This window comes from Geotrypetes seraphini, chromosome 2, assembly GCF_902459505.1.
Source record: "Geotrypetes seraphini chromosome 2, aGeoSer1.1, whole genome shotgun sequence".
In the NCBI taxonomy this organism is placed as follows: Eukaryota; Metazoa; Chordata; class Amphibia; order Gymnophiona; family Dermophiidae; genus Geotrypetes; species Geotrypetes seraphini.
Genome location: NC_047085.1, coordinates 504,506,031 through 504,528,358, shown reverse-complemented (window position 1 = coordinate 504,528,358; position 22,328 = coordinate 504,506,031). Strand labels below are relative to the sequence as shown.

General features: G+C 44.4%; 1 protein-coding gene across 2 annotated transcripts; it reads left to right on the top strand.

Moving 5' to 3' along the window:
- Positions 1-93: 93 nt before the first annotated feature.
- On the top strand, positions 94-21,449 carry LOC117354548 (zinc finger protein 585A-like). Of its 2 annotated transcripts, none has more exons than XM_033932258.1 (4): positions 94-252; positions 3,875-3,995; positions 8,867-8,986; positions 17,722-21,449. In XM_033932258.1, the coding sequence occupies exons 1-4, from the start codon at positions 229-231 to the stop codon at positions 20,217-20,219; spliced, it is 2,763 nt and encodes a 920-aa protein (XP_033788149.1). In that variant the 5' UTR covers positions 94-228; the 3' UTR covers positions 20,220-21,449. The 2 variants fall into 2 exon arrangements, with proteins under 2 accessions (XP_033788149.1, XP_033788148.1); XM_033932257.1 differs by having other exon boundaries at positions 17,719-21,449.
- Positions 21,450-22,328: the final 879 nt, after the last annotated feature.

The window sequence follows — 22,328 nt, the reverse complement described above, 5'->3', positions numbered from 1 at the left end:
TCCGCCTCGCCCGCGTGACGTCATCAACCCGCGCCCAACAGGAAACGAGCCTTGCTTCTCCTTTTTTTTTTGTTTGTTTTTTGTGCTCGGGTTAAAGAGGAGCTTCCGGCTCCAAAAATCTCAGTTTCCTGCCCTTTTGTTCCGTTTCCCCACCCTGCAAAACTGTCAGCCAGAGAAAGAGCTGCAAATTGAGTTATAATCGTGCAGAATACAAAAACAGAGAGAGAAATGCCGGTGGGAGCTTCTGGCCAGGTAGGAGATGCCCCCCCCCACCCCAACTTCTTGCAAACGCTGCTGCAGCTTTTAACCTGGGATGCTGCATAGTCAGGACCCTGAGCAAACCTAGGACCGGGACCCTCCTGGAGATGAAGGATAAAGATCAGGAGTCCCCCCCCCCCAAAGAGAGAGTACTTGTAAACCTTCTATGCTTCAGAGGAACTCTCTACCCACAGGGGTGGGCATCGAGGGCCGGAATCCAGTCGGAGTTTTAGGATTTCCCCAATGAATATGCATGAGATTCATTTGCATACAATGGGAGGCAGTGCATGCAAAATAGATCTCATGCATACTCATTGGGGAAATCCTGAAAACCTGACTGGATTTCAGCCTTCGATGCCTACCCCGCACTGTTTGATTAAATTGTAAGCTTTACTGATCAGGGACTGTCTTTTGAATGCTTAATGTACAGTGCTGCTGTATACGTCTAGCAGTGCTATGGAAATGATAAGCAGTAGATTTTGTGTGTGACCAGTTTCTAGTTGTTATAGGCCTGCTCTGGGACTGTGAATTATATGACTGTGAATTACTAGAAACTGCCACACAAGGGTCCTGTTCCCACTTCAAACCGAGCTACTGGAATCGACGGCCATCACAGATCAGATCAGATCTCTTGAAGGTCTCCTCAACTTCAGAAAAGCAATAAAAACCTACCTCTTCATCTGACCCCCCCTGCCCTTGATCCATGGACTACAAAGAATTGTATATTTGGTAACTGAACCAGTCTGTGTTGCATAAGGATAACTACACCTAATATGTGCCAACTAGGATGAAAACTTTTAATGATATGTATGTTTAACCCAGGGATGTCAAAGTCCCTCCTTGAGGGTCGCAATCCAGTCGAGTTTTCAGGATTTCCCCAATGAATATGCATGAGATCTATTTGCATGCACTGCTTTCATTGTATGCTAATAGATCTTATGCATATTTATTGGGGAAATCCTGGAAACCTGACGGGATTGCAGCCCTCAAGGAGGGACTTTGACACCCTTGGGTTAACCTGTAACTCGTTCTGCACTCTTTGGGGACAACAGGATGGAAAACAAATTAAATTATATAGACCACAGAAATCTTTCAGTCTATCTGAGAGGTCTCCCGAAATCTAGCCCTACTCTGGGATTGTGTGTTATGTGGCTGTGAATTGTATACATCCAAAAACATCTCCCTCTGCCCCACTAAGTCTGGGAGGTCTCCTGAAATACAACTTTGTTCTGGGACTGTGTGTTATGTGATTGTATTACTACTACTACTTAATATTATTATTTCTATAGCGCTGTGCTGTACAGTACATTAAACATGTAAGAGACAATTCCTTCTCAATAGAGTTTACAGTCTAATTCAGGGGTAGGGAATTCAGGTCCTTGAGAGCCGTATTCCAGTCAGGTTTTCAGGATTTCCACAATGAATATGCATGAGATCTAGTTGCATGCACTGCTTTCAATGCATATTCATTGGAGAAATCTTGAAAACCTGACTAGAATACGGCTCTCGAGGACCAGAGTTCCCTACCCCTGGCCTAATTAAACAAACAGGGGTTATGAAATTTCTCACAGAAGGAATGACAAAACAGACACGGGCTCTTTACAAGTGAATCGGAATTAAGAGTTAAAAGCAGCCTTGAAAAAGTGGGCTTTTAGTCTAGACCAGTGGTTCTCAATTCTGTCCTGGGGACTCTCCAGCCAGTTGGGTTTTCAAGATATCCCTAATGAATATGTATGAGAGAGATTTGCATATAATGGAAGTGACAAGTATGCAAATCTCTCTCATGCATATTCATTAGGGATATCTTGAAAACCCGACTGGATGGGGGGTCCCGAGGACAGGGTTGAGAACTCCTTGTGTAGACTTAAACACTGCCAGAGATGGAGCTTGACGTACTGACTCAGGCTATTCCATGCATACGGTGCAGCAAGACAGAGTCTGGAGTTGGCAGTAGAGAAGTTTTTTGTTCAAGGACGCTTTTGAAAATAGACAACATAATTTTACAAATCACCAAACTTCTTAGATCTAAATTAGACTTCTGTATAGATCAGTGGTTCCCAAACATGTCCTGGGGGACCCCCAGCCAGTCAGGTTTTCAAGATATCCCTAATGAATATGCATGAGAGAGATTTGCATACCTGTCACTTCCATTATATGCAAATCTCTCTCATGCATATTCATTAGGGATAGGAGGCCTCTAATATGGAACACCTTAATGAGCCCATTACCTTGGGGGAGGTTGTAGGGGTCATTACAAATTTGAAAGCGGGTAAGTCGCCGGGCCTGGATGGGTACTCTGATACTTTTTATAAGCGATATCGAGATATTTTAGCCCCTTTGCTGGTACCCTCTACTCCAATAAGAATCAACACTTTCAGACGTTTTCAAGTTTATTAAGATTTGTTATCTACGCAATATCATATACTTCAATGCATATAACAATTTTTTAAAAAATAAAATAAAGGGGGAAGACAAAACAAGACATTGTAAACAAATTATTTACGTTCTGATACAAACAGGTACAAAAGGCAAGGGGGGATGAACTACAATCTTTAAAGAAAGAAAAAGAAACATTTATGAAAAAACACATAAAAGTGGGAGCATATAACCAGAATATAAAGTAAAATAAAGAGTAATTTGGCGATCTACTCATAAGACTCATTAAAGACTAAGGATTTAGTACTTGGTAAGTTATGCTGTCTATGTTTTGAATGCGTCCTTATTCAGAAAGCTTTTTAAGGAGCGCTTGAATTTTTCTAAGGAAGGTTCATTATGTAGGTATAGTGGTAAATTGTTCCAAAGCTGGGGTGGTCTGACCGAGAAAATGGTAGATCTCCTGGTCCCTATTATTTTTAGAGAAGGAATAGTTAATAAATGTTGTTGTGTCGATCTGAGTTCTCTAGATGAAGAATACGGTATCAAAAGACGATCCAAAAATATCGGCGCATGTGATTGTTGAATTTTAAATGTTAACAGTAAGATTTTAAAAGTTATTCTATGTGTGATTGGTAGCCAACGTGCAGCTTGTAAAAGTGGTGTGACGTGGTCATATTTTTTTGAATTTGTAATCATTTTTATTGCTGTATTTTGTATTATTTGTAGCCTTCTTATTTTCTTTATTGGAAGTTCTGCCGAAGATGCTAAATGGGTTCATAGACAACCCCGCTAAAGACAAAGGTGCGCGCCGACAACTGAGCGCAAGACGGAGGCGCGCGCCGAAGAAAATTACAGTTTTTAGGGGCTCCGACGGGGGGGTTTTGTTGGGGAGCCCCCCCAGTTTACTTAATAGAGATCGCGCCGGCGTTGTGGGGGGTTTGGGGGGTTGTAACCCTCCACATTTTACTGTAAACTTAACTTTTTCCCTAAAAACAGGGAAAGAGTGAAGTTTTCAGTAAAATGTGGGGGGTTACAACCCCCCACAATGCGGTGCGATCTCTATTAAGTAAAATGGGGGGGGTTACCCCCTCGCCCCCCTCCCTGTCGGAGCTGTAAAAAGTGTAATTTTCTGCGGCGCGCACCTCCGCACTGCACTCAATTGTCTGCGCGCACCTTTGTCCCAGCGCGCTTTTGACCTGACACCTGCTAAATGTGTTTCTGGTTTATGTTTGAAATACAGGTGACCTTTCAGGACATCAGTATCTCTTTCTCCCAGGAGGAGTGGGAGTATTTAGATGAAGAGCAGAAGAACCTTTACAGGGAGGTGATGAAGGAGAATTATCAGACCCTGATCTCATTGGGTAAGGAATAAATTTACATGGTTTTTTTTTTTTTTTGGGGGGGGGGTTGTAATTGTTTATTTATAACAAAAAACAATACAGAGGAACAGCAGTACAGCACAAAGGTAGTACATGCACCAAAACTTCAAAACCCACTGATGTCAACCCCAGCTCCAAACCCCCCCCCCCCCTACCCCGGTAACAGCAAGTATAGACGCACCCCCCCCAGGATCCATACAATCCCACTGATAGGCGTCGCAGCACCCAAGGAGTTGGAAAGAGAAGAAATAACAAAATCAAAAAAGTGAGCACAAAATCAGTAATAGACAAACCCCCAGACCATGCCCAGTACCATCATATCGGCTCACATCAGAACTCCCCACATCCAATCCCTCCACTACCAGGTGTCTCCCCCAAATATCATGATATTGCTGCCATTTTCTAGTCAATAAGGCCTAATAATAATAACTTTATTCTTCTATACCGCCACAATCTTGCGACTTCTAGGTGGTTTACAATCAAGAGTGCTGGACATTCAGCGAAATACAATAAGTAGATATTCAGAGGAAATACAGAGATCAGAGACCTCAGGAGGCAATAGTATAGGAATACAATTTGCTGAGCAAAAATGTAATATGTACATTTTAGTAGGTAATGTCCGACAGGACCTGTTGGGGATAAATAGCAACGTAAAGTTACAATAAGGTGAAGATAACAGATTATATTTATAACAGTGCTGTAAGTTCAGGTGGAATAGGGAGGGGGGAGGGAGAGCGGGTCACATAACCATTCCAATTTCTCTCTCATTAGGATAAATTGACATGTTTATTAGCAGTAGTGGGCCATCATTATAAAACCAAGTTTGATTCTTGTCTTATATGATTTGGTGAGAGAATGAGTGAGTACTGCAGTGATCACTTAATATCCTCTCAGGAGTGCATATGTTGAGATTAGTATTAGGTATTGAGACTGTGAGGCTGGTGGCTGAGTGTGCGGCTTTTACCATGAGATTAATAATAATAATAATAATAACTTTATTTTTCTATACCGCCACAATCTTGCGACTTCTAGGCGGTTTACATTCAAGAGAGCTGGACATTCAGCGAGTTACAATATGCAGATAGTCAGAGGAAATACAGAGTACATCAACTTTAAGAATGCGAAAATATAAAAATGTACAGTACGCTAATATATGAGAATATACAGTATTATATCATACTAGTCTTTAAACCCGTTACATTAATGGGTGCTAGAACATATGTGTGTGCACCTGTCTTTCTTTCTTTCTCTCTCTCTCCTTAGCCGCTTTCTTTCTTTCTGCCTTTCTTTTTCCTTGGCTGTCCATCACCACCCCTTGCCTGCTCCCCCTGTCCATTTTCCCTTCCTTTTACCTCCACTGTGTCCACCACCACCCCTTCACTGCTCTCCTTATGCAGCAGCAGCCCTTCTCCCTTTGTTTTACCTCCCCCCTGTCCAGCAGCACCTCTTTCCTTCTCCCCTGTCCAACATTAGTCCTCCGTTCCTTTTTCATCACTTCCCCTGTCCATCAGCATCTCTTTCCTTCTCCCCCTGTCCAGCAGTAGGCATCCCTTCCTTTTTTATCCTCCCTCCTCCTTCTTATCCCTATGATACTCTTACCTTGCTCTGCCCCTGATCAGAGGTTCCCGACAGCCGCCCAGTTGCACCCATTGGAAAAGTTCCCACTGCCGCATCCCGCACCCCTCCTGACGCGGCTTCCGCTGTCCTTTCTGTCTGTCTCTGTCCCTGGCCCCCTTTGCCTGTCTGTCTTTCTGTGTATCTCCCTGCCCCTGTGTCTTTCTTCTTTTCTTTCTGTCTCCCTTCCTCCCTCTGTCTGTCTGTCCAAAGCAGCATTCCATCCCCCTCCATTTCCCTCCCCCCACACCAGTTCCCTGTGCACCTGCCCCTGTGTCTTTCTTATTTTCTTTGTGTTTCCCTTCCTCTCTCTGTCTGTCTGTCCAAAGCAGCTTTCCCTCCCCCCCACTAGTTCCCTGTGCAGCAGCATTACCATTTCCTCTAACCCCCCCTTTCCCTTCCCGCGGTCCGGACTACAAAGGTGGTGATTCCAGCAGCGCTTGCATCAGTCTCCACACGCTGCTTCGGGCCCTTCTACTGCCCTGATTTACTCTGGCACGTCCCTGATGACATCATCAGAGACGCGGCAGAGCAAATCAGGGCAGTAGAAGGGCCCGAAGCAGCGTGTGAAGACTGATGCACATGCTGCTGGAATCGCCATTCGGGCCCGCGGGAAGAGAAGGGGGTGGGTGGCAAAGGAGGAACGGAGATCGGCGGTGGCAGGAGGAATGGAGATCGTTGTCTGGCTGCGGTCCGGCTTGTGGAGGCGATAGGCTGGTGACGTATTAGCGTGCATGCGCACTCCTTCGGCCACAGACCTACAGCGCACAGAACACACAAATAGGAGTGCGCATGCGCAGCTAGCTCTTTATTATATTAGATGGAAATGCAGTAATGGATGAATTGTGCAAAGACAGTATGCAGTTCCAGGTTCTCCGCCATTATATTCAGCAGCTATATGGGATTACACAGCGGCAGAAATCTGGTGAACTGCAGATAACAGTTCCTGAGGAAGGAAGTGCCAAAATAGAGCTCTAGAGCAGGGGTGCCCAAAAGGTCGATCGCAAAGGCAACGCAAGTCGATCGCAGAGACCATCCCGAGCTCCGTAATAGACTCGTGTTGCCTTTGCGGTCTGTTCTCCCTGCTTCCTGACGCCAGGCCAGGAATGTACAAGTGCTGGGCCCACAGCCTTCCCCCCACCCACCCCACCTCTGAAATCAATTCTGATATCTGAGAGGAAATTCCAGGTCAGCCAATTGCTGCCTGGCTGTCCGGGAACTTCCTCTCCGATGTCAGAATTGACGTCGGGGGGGGGGGGGGGAATGCTGTGGGCCCGGCACTTGTCATGCGCTTGGCCTGGCTTCGGGGAAGCAAGGAGAAATCAGTGGCAGTGGCTGAGGGGGCAGGGAGAAAGACAGAAAAAAAGAGGGGCAGGGAGAGAGAAAGAAAGAAAGAAAGGGAGGGGGAAAATTATGGGTTGGATAGTATTGCCTTATATTGAAGAGTACCAGTATGACTGTTTATGTTTTGGGGTAGGGATTTGGCTATCTGGTGTATTTACCATGGTGAAAATTCAATAAAACTTGTTAAAATAAAAATTTAAAAAAAGAAAGAAAGGGGAGGGGAGGGGCAGGGAGAGAGAAAGAAAGGGGGCAGAGAAAGAAAGAAAGAAAGAAAGGGGAGGGGTAGGGAGAGAGGAAGAAAAAGTTGGTAAAGGAGGGGGCTAGATTTTTGGGGACAACCCCTCCCCCTTTTACAAAGCAGCATTAGTTGACCGGGGAGGGGAGAGGAGGAGGAATCGGCTGTGCAGAAAGCTGATTCGCGGACTCATTCCCTGTATTTTCTGACCTTAAGAGGCAGTCAGAAAATACCGCGAATACTGTGAATCACTGTATATTCAAATCTTCCCTTCCCCTCATGTCCCATTTCTCCTAGTAATGTCCCTTCTCCTTCCCTGCCAAGCAGCAGGGAAGGAAGATGATGTTGAACAGACTTCTACAGTCTGTATCCCGTATAAGGCAAGATGAAATGGGGTAGGGGGGAGGGGGCAGGAGTTAGCTGTGACGGCAACTCCAGCAGTGGGGCAGTGTATGACCATGTAACACCCCTTCTTAATAAATCACACTGGTTACCAATTAATCATCGCATAACTTTTAAAATAGCATTTTTAGTCTTTAAGGTTCTAATATATAACACCCCTCAATTCATTTCTAGAATGATTATCCCCTATCATTCTAATCGAACACTTCGCTCATCTCAACAAGAGTTACTTTTGGTCCCTTCACTCAAAATTGTGGGAACTAGGAGAAACGATATGTTTTCTGTTTTAGCCCCCCAACTCTGGAACACTCTGCCTCTTTTTATTAGAAAGGAGAGAGATATTATCTCTTTTAAAAAACTCTTAAAAACTTTTTTATTTAACGACGCTTTTAATGAATAACTTTTCTGCTTTTTATTTTACATCCCTTAACAGCCAGGCTTTAATGAATAATGAATGAATAATTTTCCTTTTTTATTTTACATCCCTATTTTATGTTTTTTCCTAATATATGTTTTTTTCACCAATAGAAAATATGTAACTTTTCCCCCCTTTCCTCCCTTTTTCATGTTTGTTTTTAATGTATTATTTAATTTAATTATTTAACAAATATGTGTTTTATTGGTTTTTTTTTTTAAATGTTTTACTAATATGACTAAATGTTCTTTTATAATTTGTTTTTAAGTGTACATCGCTTAGAATGTTTTAAATAGGCGATCCATCAAAAATAAAGTGAACTTGAACTTGAACTTGTGTAGCTAATGCCAGACAGATTTCTATGGTCTCCGTCCCACATGCGGCAAGAAGGATCAAGAGCAATTATAAATATTTTATACCACATTCAAATTGTGTGAGTACAGGTCTTGCCTATCTCGGAGAGAAGGGAAAAACATCTTATACTGAAACTTAGCAAGTAAAATAAATAACTGCTGGTTTTGTTTGTTTCACCCCATTCCAGATGTTCTGGGTGTGAACAAGGAGACCTGCATGTTGTATAAGGGATGGAGAAGTTCACATACATTGAAATCAGGCAGATAATATATTGCTTTATTTAGAGTGGGAACTAGACTTTAAAGAGGGTTTTTGTTACTTTTCTGGTATCTGCAGGGCTTCAGAGTTGTTCCTTTCTAACTAAGGTTTGAATATTTTTCATCAATGAAAATGGTGAAATTCTTTATGTTGGAAAGTTTGTCTAACTCTTGAATTTGAGGTTATCAGATACAGAAATTTTGAGAAACTAATGCAATTTTCTTATCCCAGGATCAAGTTCTCCAATCTTAACCCCTAAGATTATATCCCACATCGAACGAGGGGAAGAGCCGTACATCAAGGATGAGCCAGAATCGGAGGAAAGAGAAATTGGGAAAAGCAGCTGTTCAGGTGAGTGGAGTAATAAGAGGAACGGAGTAAAAGTGCATTTTCTAGATACCTTCTATAGGATAGGCACTGGGGGTGCTCTCCTATTCCAGTGCAATAGATGAGACATTCTAGACAAGTTGGTTGTGTCCCAATGGCCACTTGCCATATGCAGAAGGAATCCACTCCGGATTTTTTTCTGTTCTGCTCTCTGCTTTTTATTGTTTTATTCTGTGTTTTTTCGTCCCCTTTTTGGAATTTCTTGGCGCGATTCTTCAGCTCTGTCTGTGTGGAGAACACACAGACTTAATGACACTGGGAAAAATTTCTGTCCCCGTCACTGCCCCGTTACCGGACCACTGTCCCCTTCACTGCCCTGTCCCCGTAGCATCCACCCTTCCCTCTCACCACTTCACTGCCCTTCGGCACCCCTCGCACGGTCCGTGCATCTCCTTCCCCCTTACCTTCGTGGTGAGTTTTAAGGTTTGAGTGGCTTGTTGAAAGCCGCCAGAGTGTTCGTGCAGTCGCGTGCATGTGTGGGCGGAAACTTCTCTGTCGCAACTGGAAGTTGCGTCAGAGGAGAAGCTTCTGCCCACACACGCACGCGACTTCACATACACTCCGGCGGCTTTCAACAAGTCTCAAATCTTAAAATGCACCGCAAAGGTAAGGGGGAGGGAGGGAGATAGATAGATAGATTCGGGTAGGTAGGGAGGGGGCCGCATGCGTTCCCTCCCTTAACTGCGGGGACAAGGCCATTCACCACTCCATGGGGCGGTGGATGGCCTTGTCCCCATACCTGCGGTAAGCACCTTCCCCCTCCACCGTTTTGGCAGGTTACTCGTGGCTAACCGCGAGTAAAATCCACCTTGTAATTCTCTGATAGGCCAATCTCAGTGGATACCTGTCAGTCAGTCTGCATCTGCTTGATTCTAAGGAGTTTGGGGCCAACCCCGCTTTCTCTCCTGCTGAATGAAGGTTCAAGTGCAGCCTGTTAGGTTTATCTAGGACTAGGAAACTCGGCGGTGTCTCACAGGGTGCTGGCTGCGTTTCTCACCTCCGCCCATTTCTGAGCGTGTCTGTCGGTCCGTGAGGGTGGAGGCGCTGTCAGGTGCAGAGTCTGACTGGCAGCCCAAAGATTAGCATCGAAGATGCATTCCCAGCAAGAGCCAGTGATTCTCTGATTCCAGCTACTGTAAGAGAGCCGAGACAGGCTGCAGCACATTCCCAGCACAGGTCACAGTGAGTAAAAGCTGTCAGCCTGTGAGGTAGATCGGGAAAGGTCTGAATTTCCAAGTTTTGAAGGTTTCTGCATGTCTCCCTGTGTTCCCCCACCTGAAAAATCCTAAAATCGCTGTTTTTAAAGTTTGCTGACTGTGAAAAATATTGCGATTTTGGTGTGAATTTCTTAGCAGCGACCATCTTGGATTTTTAGCAATCGTTTTTTCCAAAGGCTCCCTGCTTCTCTAAAACTGCATATTTTTGCCTCAAGTTTTGTTGGGATGGAGTCCTTGGGGTTTCCTAGTGTGAATTCTTGTCAACATTGAACACTTCTTGCATCTCAGGAGTGTCCTTGTGCCAAGTGCTGTGAGGTGCAGCCGGGAGTGGCGGCAGCGCAAAGTTTGCCCTCTCCCCTGATTAAGCAGTTAACTAAACATTTGGCTAGCCCAGTGGGGCGGCCTTCTTTGTTTTTGGGGCTTAGCATGCATGATAGTTCCGTTTGCAAGGCAGTGGATCCTCCAAAGCCTAAGAAACGCAAGATTAAGTCGTCTGAGGGTGACTGCGCCCCAGGAACTAGAAGCCTTCTTAGACTTTATGAAATATTTATGGAATGACTTTCCAGCATTGGTGCTACCAAGAAAGTGTGGAGCCGTATTCTGCTCCTATTTCCATGTGGTGCTCGCCTTTCTTCAGGTGGGCCTTGATAAAGGGCTCGCTGTGGCTTCTCAGCGGGTCCAAGTCACCAGGCTCTATTGTTTCAGATCCCGGGACCCTAGTCATTCCCTGGTGTCTCTTTTCATTATACCTCCCATCAAACCGCCCTTCCCTTCATGAGACCTTAATTTTGTTTTGTCTGGCCTCACCAAGGCTCTGTTTGAGCCTCTGAAAGATGCTTCTCTCTTGGATCTGATGCTGAAGGCAGTTTTTCTGGTCGCCATTACCTCAGCAAGACATGTCTCGGAACTCCAGGCTCTATCCTGTCGAGAGCCTTTCTTGAGGAACTCGGAGACAGGGATCTCTCTCCACACAATTCCTTCGTTTCTACCGAAGGTGGTGTCGGCCTTCCATACTAATCAGGAAGTGTGTTTGCTGTTTTTCAGCTTTGGGTTCTAAGACACACGACCGTAGTTTCCCAAGAGTAATTTTACATTATCTAGAGGTCACTAATGAGTTTTGCCTCTCTGAGCATCTTTTTGTGTTGACTCATTCTTCTAAGGGGTGCTGCCCCTTCTAATGCTACTATTTCTAGGTGGATACTTAAGGCTATTTCATCAGCCTACATTCTATGCGGAAAACAGTCTGCTTTGTGTTAAGGCACATTCTACCAGAAGTGTGGCTTCCTCATGGGCCAAGGCTAAAGCAATCTCCCCTGACGAGATCTGTAGGGCAGCTACTTGGTCCACTCCACTCTACACACGTTTGCCAAATTCTACAGAGTGGATGTGGTGGCGAAACAGGGCTCTACTTTAGGGTCCTCGGTCTTAAGGGTCGGCACAGTCAGCCCGCCTTAGCCTTTTGGGACTGCTTTTGTACGTCCCACTTGTCTAGAATGTCTCGCCTATTGCACTGGAAAAAGAGATTTTGTACTTACTCTGGTAAGCTCTCTTCCAGTAGATAGGCGAGACATTCTAAACTCCCACCCTGTCCTTCCTGCGCCTGCCTACTGTCTCAGTCTGTTTATGCTTCTCCAAGTTGATTCTTGGACGTTAGTCAGCCCTTGGGCTGGGAAGAATCTGTATATATGTTCCTGTTTTATGCAGGCGTCATTTCTGAGCTCCTTTGATGCATTTGTTGGTTGTTTGCAGTTAATGTTCTCATATTAATTCTGGAGCGGAACTGTTGTTTATGGATTTGATTGCCATGGATGTCTCTACTTCCCGTTTGGTGCGATGGCTCTCGGTACTTGGGTACTAACTGAAGGTGGCGCCAGAGAGCGCAGTGAAGTAGAGCAGAGTCGCAGAAAAAATCCAGAGTGGATTCCTTCTGCTCAGGGCATGTTGCCATTGTGACACAACCCACTTGTCTAGAATAACATAACATAACAAATTTTTATTTACATACCACAAAAGCCTTTCGGTTCTAAGCGGTTTACAAAAGAGATGGGCTGACCATTGTCAGTGAGCTACAATAGATAGAATATTGGCATCGACGAGTTAACAATAGTTTCACATTAGTATGCTGCTTTGAAGGGATTACAATAATTTTTTTTTTAAAATAAATCTTTATTGATTTTTAAGGCCAACAAAAGTGCAGAACCGTATATATACATTAATCAGCAAGTTAAACACTTATAATCATAATCAATAACACTGCATAAAGAATAAATCTCCCCCTTTCCTTCCATTACATTTCATCAAGGATTAAGACAAAGCAAAGAAATAACCCCACCCTCTCACCCTTCCCTGGATGTGTGTGGAAATAAACAAAAATTAAAGATAAAAGGCAACTATAATGAAGTAGAGATTGTTTCAATTCAACTTCCAGGGAAGATCTTGGTGTCTCAAGCAGATATCTGCTAAGAGGATCATAAACCCTTTGGGAACTACATCTATATCATTTCCAGGATAGCTCTTTTTATGTGTATTCAAGTAAAAGAGTAACCTTTTAAAGGGAAAAAAATAAAATAAAAATAGTCTAGGCTATTTTTCTAATAGGTGATTGTGAAAGTTTAGGGTAGCTCTCTGTTTTTTTTTTCATTTGAGGGATTCTTCTAGGCTAGGCCCTGCAATGTTGATGATAAAAGTTTCAAGTTTATTAAGTACAGTCAAACCTTGGTTTGCGAGTGTTTTGCAAGACGAGCAAAACACTCAGCAAACTGTTGACTCGCAAACCGAGTGTTGACTCGATTTGCGAGCACCCCCCCCCCCCCGCCCGATAATCGGCATCACTCCTCCTCGATCGCAAAGGCCCCCTCACTCCAACCGGCACACCCCATCCCTCCCGCGCGAACCGACCCCCTCGCCCGAACAACTTAAACTTATCCTCCCCCCCTTAAACCCCTCCTCCCTCCCCAGTCTGGTACTGGCATGCAGGCACAGATCGTGCCGGTGCCTAGAAGATCTTCCGGCTTTTGCCTGCCTTGAGCATGCATCTGCGCATGCTCAAGGACTTCTACCGTATTTTCACGTAGATAACGCGCAACCGTGTAAAACGCGCACACGGGTATAGCGCGCGGAAAACACAAATTTATGTACAGAAATTTTTGTATACCGCGCACACCCGTATACCGCGCATGCTGCCCGACTCTCCAGTCACCCGCCCCGACTCCCCTCTGGCCACCCCGACTCTTCTTTCGCCCGCCCCGACTCTCCTCTCCCCCTTGAAGTCCTGTCCCCACCCTGAAAGCCTGATGCCCCCCCCCCGACGTCCGATTCATCCCCCCCCCCGCAGGACCACTCGCACCCCCACCCCGAAGGACCGCTCGCACGCACCCCCACCCTGAAGGACCGCTCACACCCCCACAGCCTCCCGACCCCCCCCATCATGTAGAAGCTCCTACCGGTGTCCTGCTGCTTCCCCTCTTGCCCCGCCGACTCCCCGACATGATCGGGGCAAGAGGGAGCTCAAGCCCTCTTGCCCCAGCCAACCTTGGCACCCCCGACACGATCGGGGCAAGAGGGAGCTCAAGCCCTCTTGCCCCCCCCCCGACTCCCCGACACGATCGGGGCAAAAGGGAGCCCAAGCCCTCTTGCCCCGCCGACTCCCCAACTCCCCGACAATATCGGGCCAGGAGGGAGCCCAAGTCCTCCTGGACCTGGCGACCCCCCCCCTAGTTGTTCGGGCCAGGAGGGAGCCCAAATCCTCCTGGCCACAGCGACCCCTTAACCCCACCCCGCACTACATTACGGGCAGGAGGGATCCCAGGCCCTCCTGCCCTCGACGCAAACCCCCCTCTCCCCAACGACCGCCCCCCCCAAGAACCTCTGACCACCCCCCCAGCCGACCCGACCCCCCTGGCCGACCCCCACGACACCCCCACCCCCTTCCCCGTACCTTTCTGTAGTTGGCCGGACAGACGGGAGCCAAACCCGCCTGTCCGGCAGGCAGCCAACGACGGAATGAGGCCGGATTGGCCCATCCGTCCCAAAGCTCCGCCTACTGGTGGGGCCTAAGGCGCCTGGGCCAATCAGAATAGGCCCGGGAGCCTTAGGCCCCTCCTGGGGGCAGGGCCTGAGGCACATGGTCGGGTTGGGCCCAAGTGCCTCAGGCCCCGCCCCCAGGAGGGACCTAAGGCTCCCGGGCCTATTCTGATTGGCCCAGGTGCCTTAGGCCCCACCAGTAGGCGGAGCTTTGGGACGGATGGGCCAATCCGGCCCCATTCCGTCGTTGGCTGCCTGCCGGACATTCGGGTTTGGCTCCCGTCTGTCCGGCCAACTACAGAAAGGTACGGGGAAGGGGGTTGGGGGTGTCGTGGGGGTCGGCCAGGCGGGTCGCGGGTCGGCTGGGGGAGAGGTCGGAGGTTCTTGGGGGGGCGGTCGTTGGGGGGAGGGGGGTTTGCGTCGAGAGCAGGAGGGCCTGGGATCCCTCCTGCCCGTAATGTAGTGCAGGGTGGGGTTAGGGGGTCGCCGTGGCCAGGAGGGTTTGGGCTCCCTCCTGGCCCGAACAACTAGCGGGTGGGGGGTCACCAGGGCCAGGAGGACTTGGGCTCCCTCCTGGCCCGATATTGTCGGGGGGTGGGGGAATCGGCGGGGCAAGAGGGCTTGTGCTCCTTTTTGCCCTGATTGTGTCGGGGAGTCGGGGGGGCAAGAGGGCTTGAGCTCCCTCTTGCCCCGATCGTGTCGGGGGTGCCAAGGTTGGCTGGGGCAAGAGGGCTTGAGCTCCCTCTTGCCTCGATCGTGTCGGGGAGTCGGGGAGTCGGCGGTCCTTCGGGGTGGGGGTGCGGGTGTGTGCGAGCGGTCCTGCGGGGGGTGAATCGGACGTCGGGGGGGGGGGGGAACTATGTAAAAAAAATTTTGTACAACGCGCTCACGCGTATACCGCGCAAGGGTATGCACGGTTTGTAAAAACACGTATAACGCGCGCGTTATATGCGTGAAAATACGGTAATTCTCCCTCTCGCCGAGATTCTCGGCGAGAGGGAGAATTAGAAGTCCTTGAGCATGTGCAGATGCATGCTCAAGGCAGGCAGAAGCCGAAAGATTTTCTAGGCACCGGCACGATCTGTGCCTGCGTGCCGGTGCCGGTAAGTTGTTCGGGTGGGTGGGGTGCCGGTTGGAGCGAGCGGGGGGGGAGCGATGCCGGTTATCGGGGGGGGGGGGGGGGAACGTATCAAAGCGAGTTTCCATTATTTCCTATGGGGAAACTCGCTTTGATAAACGAGCATTTTGGATTACGAGCATGCTCCTGGAACGGATTATGCTCGTAATCCAAGGTACCACTGTATTTGATTAATCGCTGGTGTATGTATACCTGCCTGCATCCATTGCTTCCAGAAGATCCCAGACTTTGGAATATTATCAGATGCACACTGACTAATAACAGCTGACAGAAAACTAAAGAGCCTCCAAACTTATCTCAAAGTTTATCATCAGTCCAATCCCGATGGTGCCTGTTTCTCCAACTTTTATCGGCTTTCTTTCAGGGATACATACAGGACTGAACTATACAGGACTGGCTCAAACAGATTTTTTAACATCGTCGGCTCCAAAGGCTAAAGATATATTCTTTCAATGGCGTCTCGATCAAGGAAATTTTTTGTTGTTTAACTGCAATTACATCACTTTCTTTTCCAGAGATTAAAAAAAAAAAAAGAAAAAAGATTTGACATCGATATATGAACATTTCTTAAAAAAGAACTGAATATTTCATGGAGTGTTCTAATTTTTTCACATGACTGTAGATGCTTTTCAGTAAGAAAGCGCCTAAGAGTGATAGCACAGAAGTGCGAGAGGGTGGTGTGGAAATAGGCAGGGCATGAGTGGGCTCTGGGCATCTCCTCTACTTACACGCAAATATGGTCTATAGCGGGGGTGTCCAACCTTTTGGCTTCACTGGGCCGCATTGGCCCAAAAAAATGTTTCTGGGGCCGCACAAACGTGCAAACGCTGCAGCAAGACACAGGAGGGAGCTGGCAAGACGGTAAACACCCGGGGGCAGCAGAGGAAAATACTGCATCGCCCTCAACCGGGGCCACACAAAATACTTCATGGGGCCGCATGCGGCCCTCAGGCCGCAGGTTGGACACCCCTGGTCCATAGAATATGGTCAATTAGGTGTGCAAGTGAAACATATTGAATGTTTTAACTACACTTCAGTTTGTCAACTGCACGGTGTACAAAATATATAAAAACAAGAAACGAAAAGAATGCCATGTATTTTGCTCTCAGCTCAAGGCAGTGATTCTTTAAGTTTAAGCTTACTTTTTATTTTCTCGCTAATTGTGTAAGTTTTGGATCCAATTTGAGGACTTGAGTAAAGTTAAGCCATTGTAATCTTTATGTTCTATTATGAATTTATTTGTTTAACAATATATATATTTTTTTTATTGTTCTAGAATGTTCTTGGCTTGATTTCTTTTCTGTACAAGTTTCATGCTTGATATTATGTTGAAATCTATAAACAAATAATAAAAAATAACACCACATAAAATAAGAAAGCAAAGAAAAGACAATAGAGAAAAAACAGAAATTAAATTTTTTTTAATTAATTAAATCTAAATAATCTAAAAAGAAAATAATTTTGTTTAAATGTGTTTACTGTTCTCTTTCTTGAAAACTTTAATAAAAATCATTTAAACATAAATCTTGTTTAAATAGTTGCCTCCCCAAATAAACAGGATTCCAATTTACCAAACATCTCATAAAGTTGCTAAACCAAAAAGATGTGTCTTAACCATTGATCTGAATTTTACATAAGATTAACTCGGAACGAATCCTAACTGGGAGAGAATTCCACAGGAACTGCTGCAAAAAAGGCAGACTTATGCGTAGATGTCAAATGTACCACATGAAGAGCAGGCAAAGCCAGTTGGTGAGCGTCCACGCATGCGCAGAGGCCCATTTTGGTGGAGGGATCCGGGAGGAGGGGCGGTACGGGGAGAGGAGGAGAGAAGATAGCGAGGTGGAGAGTCGTCCGCGTTGGCCAACTGCCTATGGGACGTGCCTCTCACTGCGAGAGGCACGTCCTGTAGGCAATCGGCCGGCATGGATGACTCTCATGCCGCGGCACAATTTGCGATACACTGCTTCATAGAATGGACTCCCTTAACTCTACTCACTGCCATTGATTGTAACCTCTTCGCTGATTGTCCAGCGCTTCTTACCTTAAACCGCCTCGAACTTCTATGGCTTTGGCAGTATATAAGAATAAAATTATTATTATTATTATTATTACCAAGGAACATCTCACAAACTTGCCCTGGGCAGGGATGAATTCTCCAAACATGCTTTGCAAATAGGAAACTGACCACTTCTGAAGCCACGAATGAAAAATCCTGGTGTGATATAACCTGTCCTTCCTCTTATTATACACAGGTTACATCTTTGAAACCACTGCTGTTTTCTAACTAATGAGTAATACCTTTTGTTTATATCCAGCAGATCAGCAGATCCTAAAGGAATGGAAGAGAGTTATGAACCAAGGAGAAGATCCTGTAGACATTGTACATGTCCAAAGACAATCAAAAAATGATTGTGAGAATATTTCCCAGGGACTTGGGAAGATTAACACAGAGAAGTGTAAGCAGGAACAAAAGGAAGAGAGAGAACCTGCAGGAAACTCAACGGATGGAGTCAGTAAGTGTGAAAGAAATGACAGCGAGCTCGGTGACATCCCTGAGCTACAGAGACACCTAGCTGAAAGACCCTTCCAAATACATAATATTGATGAAGTGACTTCTAAACTTCACCAAGATGGGGAGAAAGCAAAAACATACCAGAAAGAATTCACATACATTGCATATAAGAGGAAAATCAACTTTATTTGTCCTACATATAATAAAAACTTCCCAATGTTTTCAGAACTCCAAATGTACACAATGAATCATAAAAATGAGAAACCATTTGCATCTATTGAGTGTAATAAAAGCTTCCCTCAGCTTTCGACTTTAAAAATTCACCAACAGACCCATATAGCAGTTAAACCATTTATATGTACTGAATGTAATAAAACGTTTGCTCAACATTCACGTCTAAAAAGACACAAAATGATCCACACAGGGTACAAACCATTTACATGTACTGAGTGTAATAAAAGCTTCATTCAGGTTTCAGATCTAAAATTACATCAGAGGATCCACATGGGACATAAACCATATACCTGTACCGAATGTAATAAAAGCTTCATTCGGCTTTCACATCTAAAAAGACACAAAATGATCCACACAGGAGACAAACCATTTACATGCACTGAGTGTAATAAAAGCTTTACTCGGCTTTCACATCTAAAAAGACACAAAATGATCCACACAGGAGACCAACCATTTACATGCACTGAGTGTAATAAAAGATTCACTCGGGTTTCACATCTAAAAAGACACAAAATGATCCACACAGGAAACCAACCATTTACATGTACCGAGTGTAATAAAAGCTTTACTCAGCTTTCAAATCTAAAATTTCACCAGAGAGTCCATACGGGAGACAAACCATATACATGTATTGAGTGTAATAAAAGCTTCACTCGGCTTTCAAATCTAAAAATTCACCAGAGAATCCATACGGGAGATAAACCGTATACATGTATTGAGTGTAATAAAAGCTTCACTCAAATCTCAGGTTTAAAATTTCACCAAAAGATTCACACAGGAGACAAAGCATTTGCATGTACTGAGTGTAATAAAAGATTCATTCAACATTCATGTCTGAAAAGACACAAAATGATCCACACAGGTCATAAACCATATACATGTATTGAGTGTAATAAAAGCTTCACTCAGATTTCAAGTTTAAAATTCCACCAAAAGATCCACACAGGAGACAAAGCATTTGCATGTACTGAGTGTAATAAAAGCTTCACTCGGCTTTCAGGCCTAAAAATTCACCGGCGGATCCACACAGGAGACAAACCATTTACATGTACCGAGTGTAATAAAAGCTTCATTCGGCTTTCAGATCTAAAAATTCACCAGAGTATCCACACGGGTTACAAACCATTTACATGTAATCTGTGTGAAAAAAGCTTCACTCGGCTTTCAAATCTAAAATTTCACCAAAAGATCCATACGGGGGACAAACCCTATATCTGTACCGAGTGTAATAAAAGCTTCACTAGGCTTTCAAATCTAAAAATTCACTTGATGATCCACAGGGGAGACAAACCCTATACCTGTACTGAGTGTAATAAAAGCTTCACTCGGCTTTCAGATCTAAAAATTCACCATAGGATCCACACGGGAGACAAAACATTTACATGTATTGAGTGTAATAAGAGCTTTACTCGGCTTTCAGATCTAAAAATTCACCAGAGGATCCACACGGGAGTCAAACCATATACATGTACCGAGTGTAATCAAAGCTTCACTTGGCTTTCACATCTAAAATTTCACGAAAGGATCCACACAGAGTACAAACAATTTACATGTACTGAGTGTAATAAAAGCTTCACTTGGCTTCCACATTTAAAATTTCACCAGAGAATCCACACAGGGTTCAAACCATTTACATGTATCGAGTGTAATAAAAGCTTCACTCGGCTTTCCAATTTTAAAATTCATCAGAGGATCCACACAGGAGACAAACCGTATACGTGTACTGAGTGTAATAAAAGCTTCACTTGGCTTTCAGGTCTAAAAATTCACCAACAGACCCATGCAGCAGTCAAACCATTTACATGCACTACGTGTAATAAAAGCTTCACTCAGATTTCAGGTCTAAAAAGACACAAAATGATCCATACAGGAGACAAACCATTTACATGTACTGAGTGTAATAAAAGTTTCACTCAGCTTTCAACTCTAAAAAGTCACAAAATGATCCACACAGGAGAGAAACCATTTCCATGTACAGGGTGTAATAAAAGCTTCACTCGGATTTCAAAACTAAAAATTCATGAACAAATCCACACAGCAGTCAAACCATATACATGTACACAAGTGTAATAAAAGCTTCACTCAGATTTCAGGTCTAAAAATTCACCAACAGACCCAAACAGCAATCAAACCATATACTGAGTGCAATAAAAAGTATCTTTTACATCTAAAAAGACACAAAATAATCCATAGAGGAGACAAATCATATACATGTATCGAGTTTAATTTTTTTTTTAATATTCTTTATTCATTTTTAAAACTTACAATAAATGCAACAGCATATAACATCACTATATATTTAAATACATCACTTAATATCCTATTAAAATTTAATTCAGATCCCATAACCCTCCCACCCCCATATTCAATCACTTTCATCAAACATAAAAAGACATATAATAACCTCCTTCCACATTATTTGCACTCATAAGAAAACCAAAATACCCCCTCACCTTGGATGTGCATATTAAAAATGTTACTCGACTTTCAGCTGTAAAATTTAACAGAAAGACTCACAAAGCACCCACACCATTTATATGTACTGAATGCAATACAAGCTTCACTCAGCTTTCAACTCTAAAAAAATATCACATAGATCACAAACCATTTACATGTACTGAGTGTAATAAAAGTTTCAATCAGCTTTGAATCTAAAAATTCACCAAAGGAATAAGACACTAGCTATGAATCAACTGGTACTTCCTGCACGCTCATGTAACTTTGGTTTTGGAGACTAGCTCCTGCCCCTGTGACCTCAAATCCCAAAACAGGTGTCGTGACCTCGTCATTTTGACTGGAGACACAGGCTAGGCAAGAATGACTTAAGGATTGATCCCACCTAAATGTGCCACTACACCACCAGAACATTAAGGTAAGCCCTGAAGCAGCAACAGCTTGCAAGTGGGTTTGAGGAGGAGGGTAACGCCAGCGGTGAGCCCTGGTGGGACTTCTTATGCTTGAGGAATGATGAAGGGAGGAGATGATCCATGGGCCAGAAAATAATTTCGGTTTCAGCTAAAAATGATGATACAAGTCCAAATGTGAATTTCAGCTTGGTTTTAGTGCAGAAGCCAAAACTAAGGGCACGCAGGACATTACACCGCCTGCTACACTTCTAGAACTAACGCCAGGTCAATGTGACACTGGCAGAGGAGATCCAGGGTATTCCTTACACAGGTCGGGAATACAAGGTATCTGCTTATACGGATGACATTTTGCTTCATTTGAGGAATTCTGAAACAACCATTCCACATTTGCTGGATTTGATAGAGAAATTTGGGAAATTTTCAGGATACAAAATAAATTGGAGTAAATCAGAGATTCTTCCACTAAATGTACATTGTACAAAAGGATTATTTGATTCATTTCTGTTTCTTTGGAAGGAAGAAGATATAAAATATTTAGGTGTTTGGATAAAAAATACGCTGGAAGAGACAATGAAAGTAAATGAAAAATCTTTATTGCAGAAGATCACAGAAATGTGTGAGCATTGGAATCCATTACATCTGTTTTGGTGGAGAAGAGTTCAAACTATTAAAATGATGATTTTGCCTGTGGTTTGTTACCAAATGGGTATGTTGCCAGTTTTTTTTCCGGGGTCCTTTTATAAAAAATTAAATAGTATTCTTACAAAATTTATTTGGCTGGGTAAAATTGCAAGAATTGCTCTAGTATCTTTACAAAAGCCAATCGCTGAGGGTGGGGTAAATTTTCCTAATTTTTATAGGTATCATCAATCCTATATTATGCGTCAAGGTATGTATTGGATCCTCCCAGAGCTCATGGAAAAGTTCCCAGATTGGTTGATGTTGGAATGGCAACTCAAGTTCCTCTGAGATTAAACCATGTTCTCAGTATCAAAATGCCTAGGTTATATAAAGAAAATAGAATATTAGTAGATACATGGAAAACCTTAAGATATGTTAATAACTTAACATCTATTTCAATACTTAAATCAACATATCAGACCCTATGGCTAAACTCCAAGATTCATCTGGAAATATTGGATGAAGGCAGGTATACGCACTTTAGATGATAAACTAAACTAAACTAACTAAACTAAACCTTAGGTTTGTATACCGCATCATCTCCGCAAGCGCAGAGCTCGGCACGGTTTACAGAGGTTGAGAGGAAAGGAACTACAAAGATGGATATAGGAGAGGGAAAAGAAGATAGGGA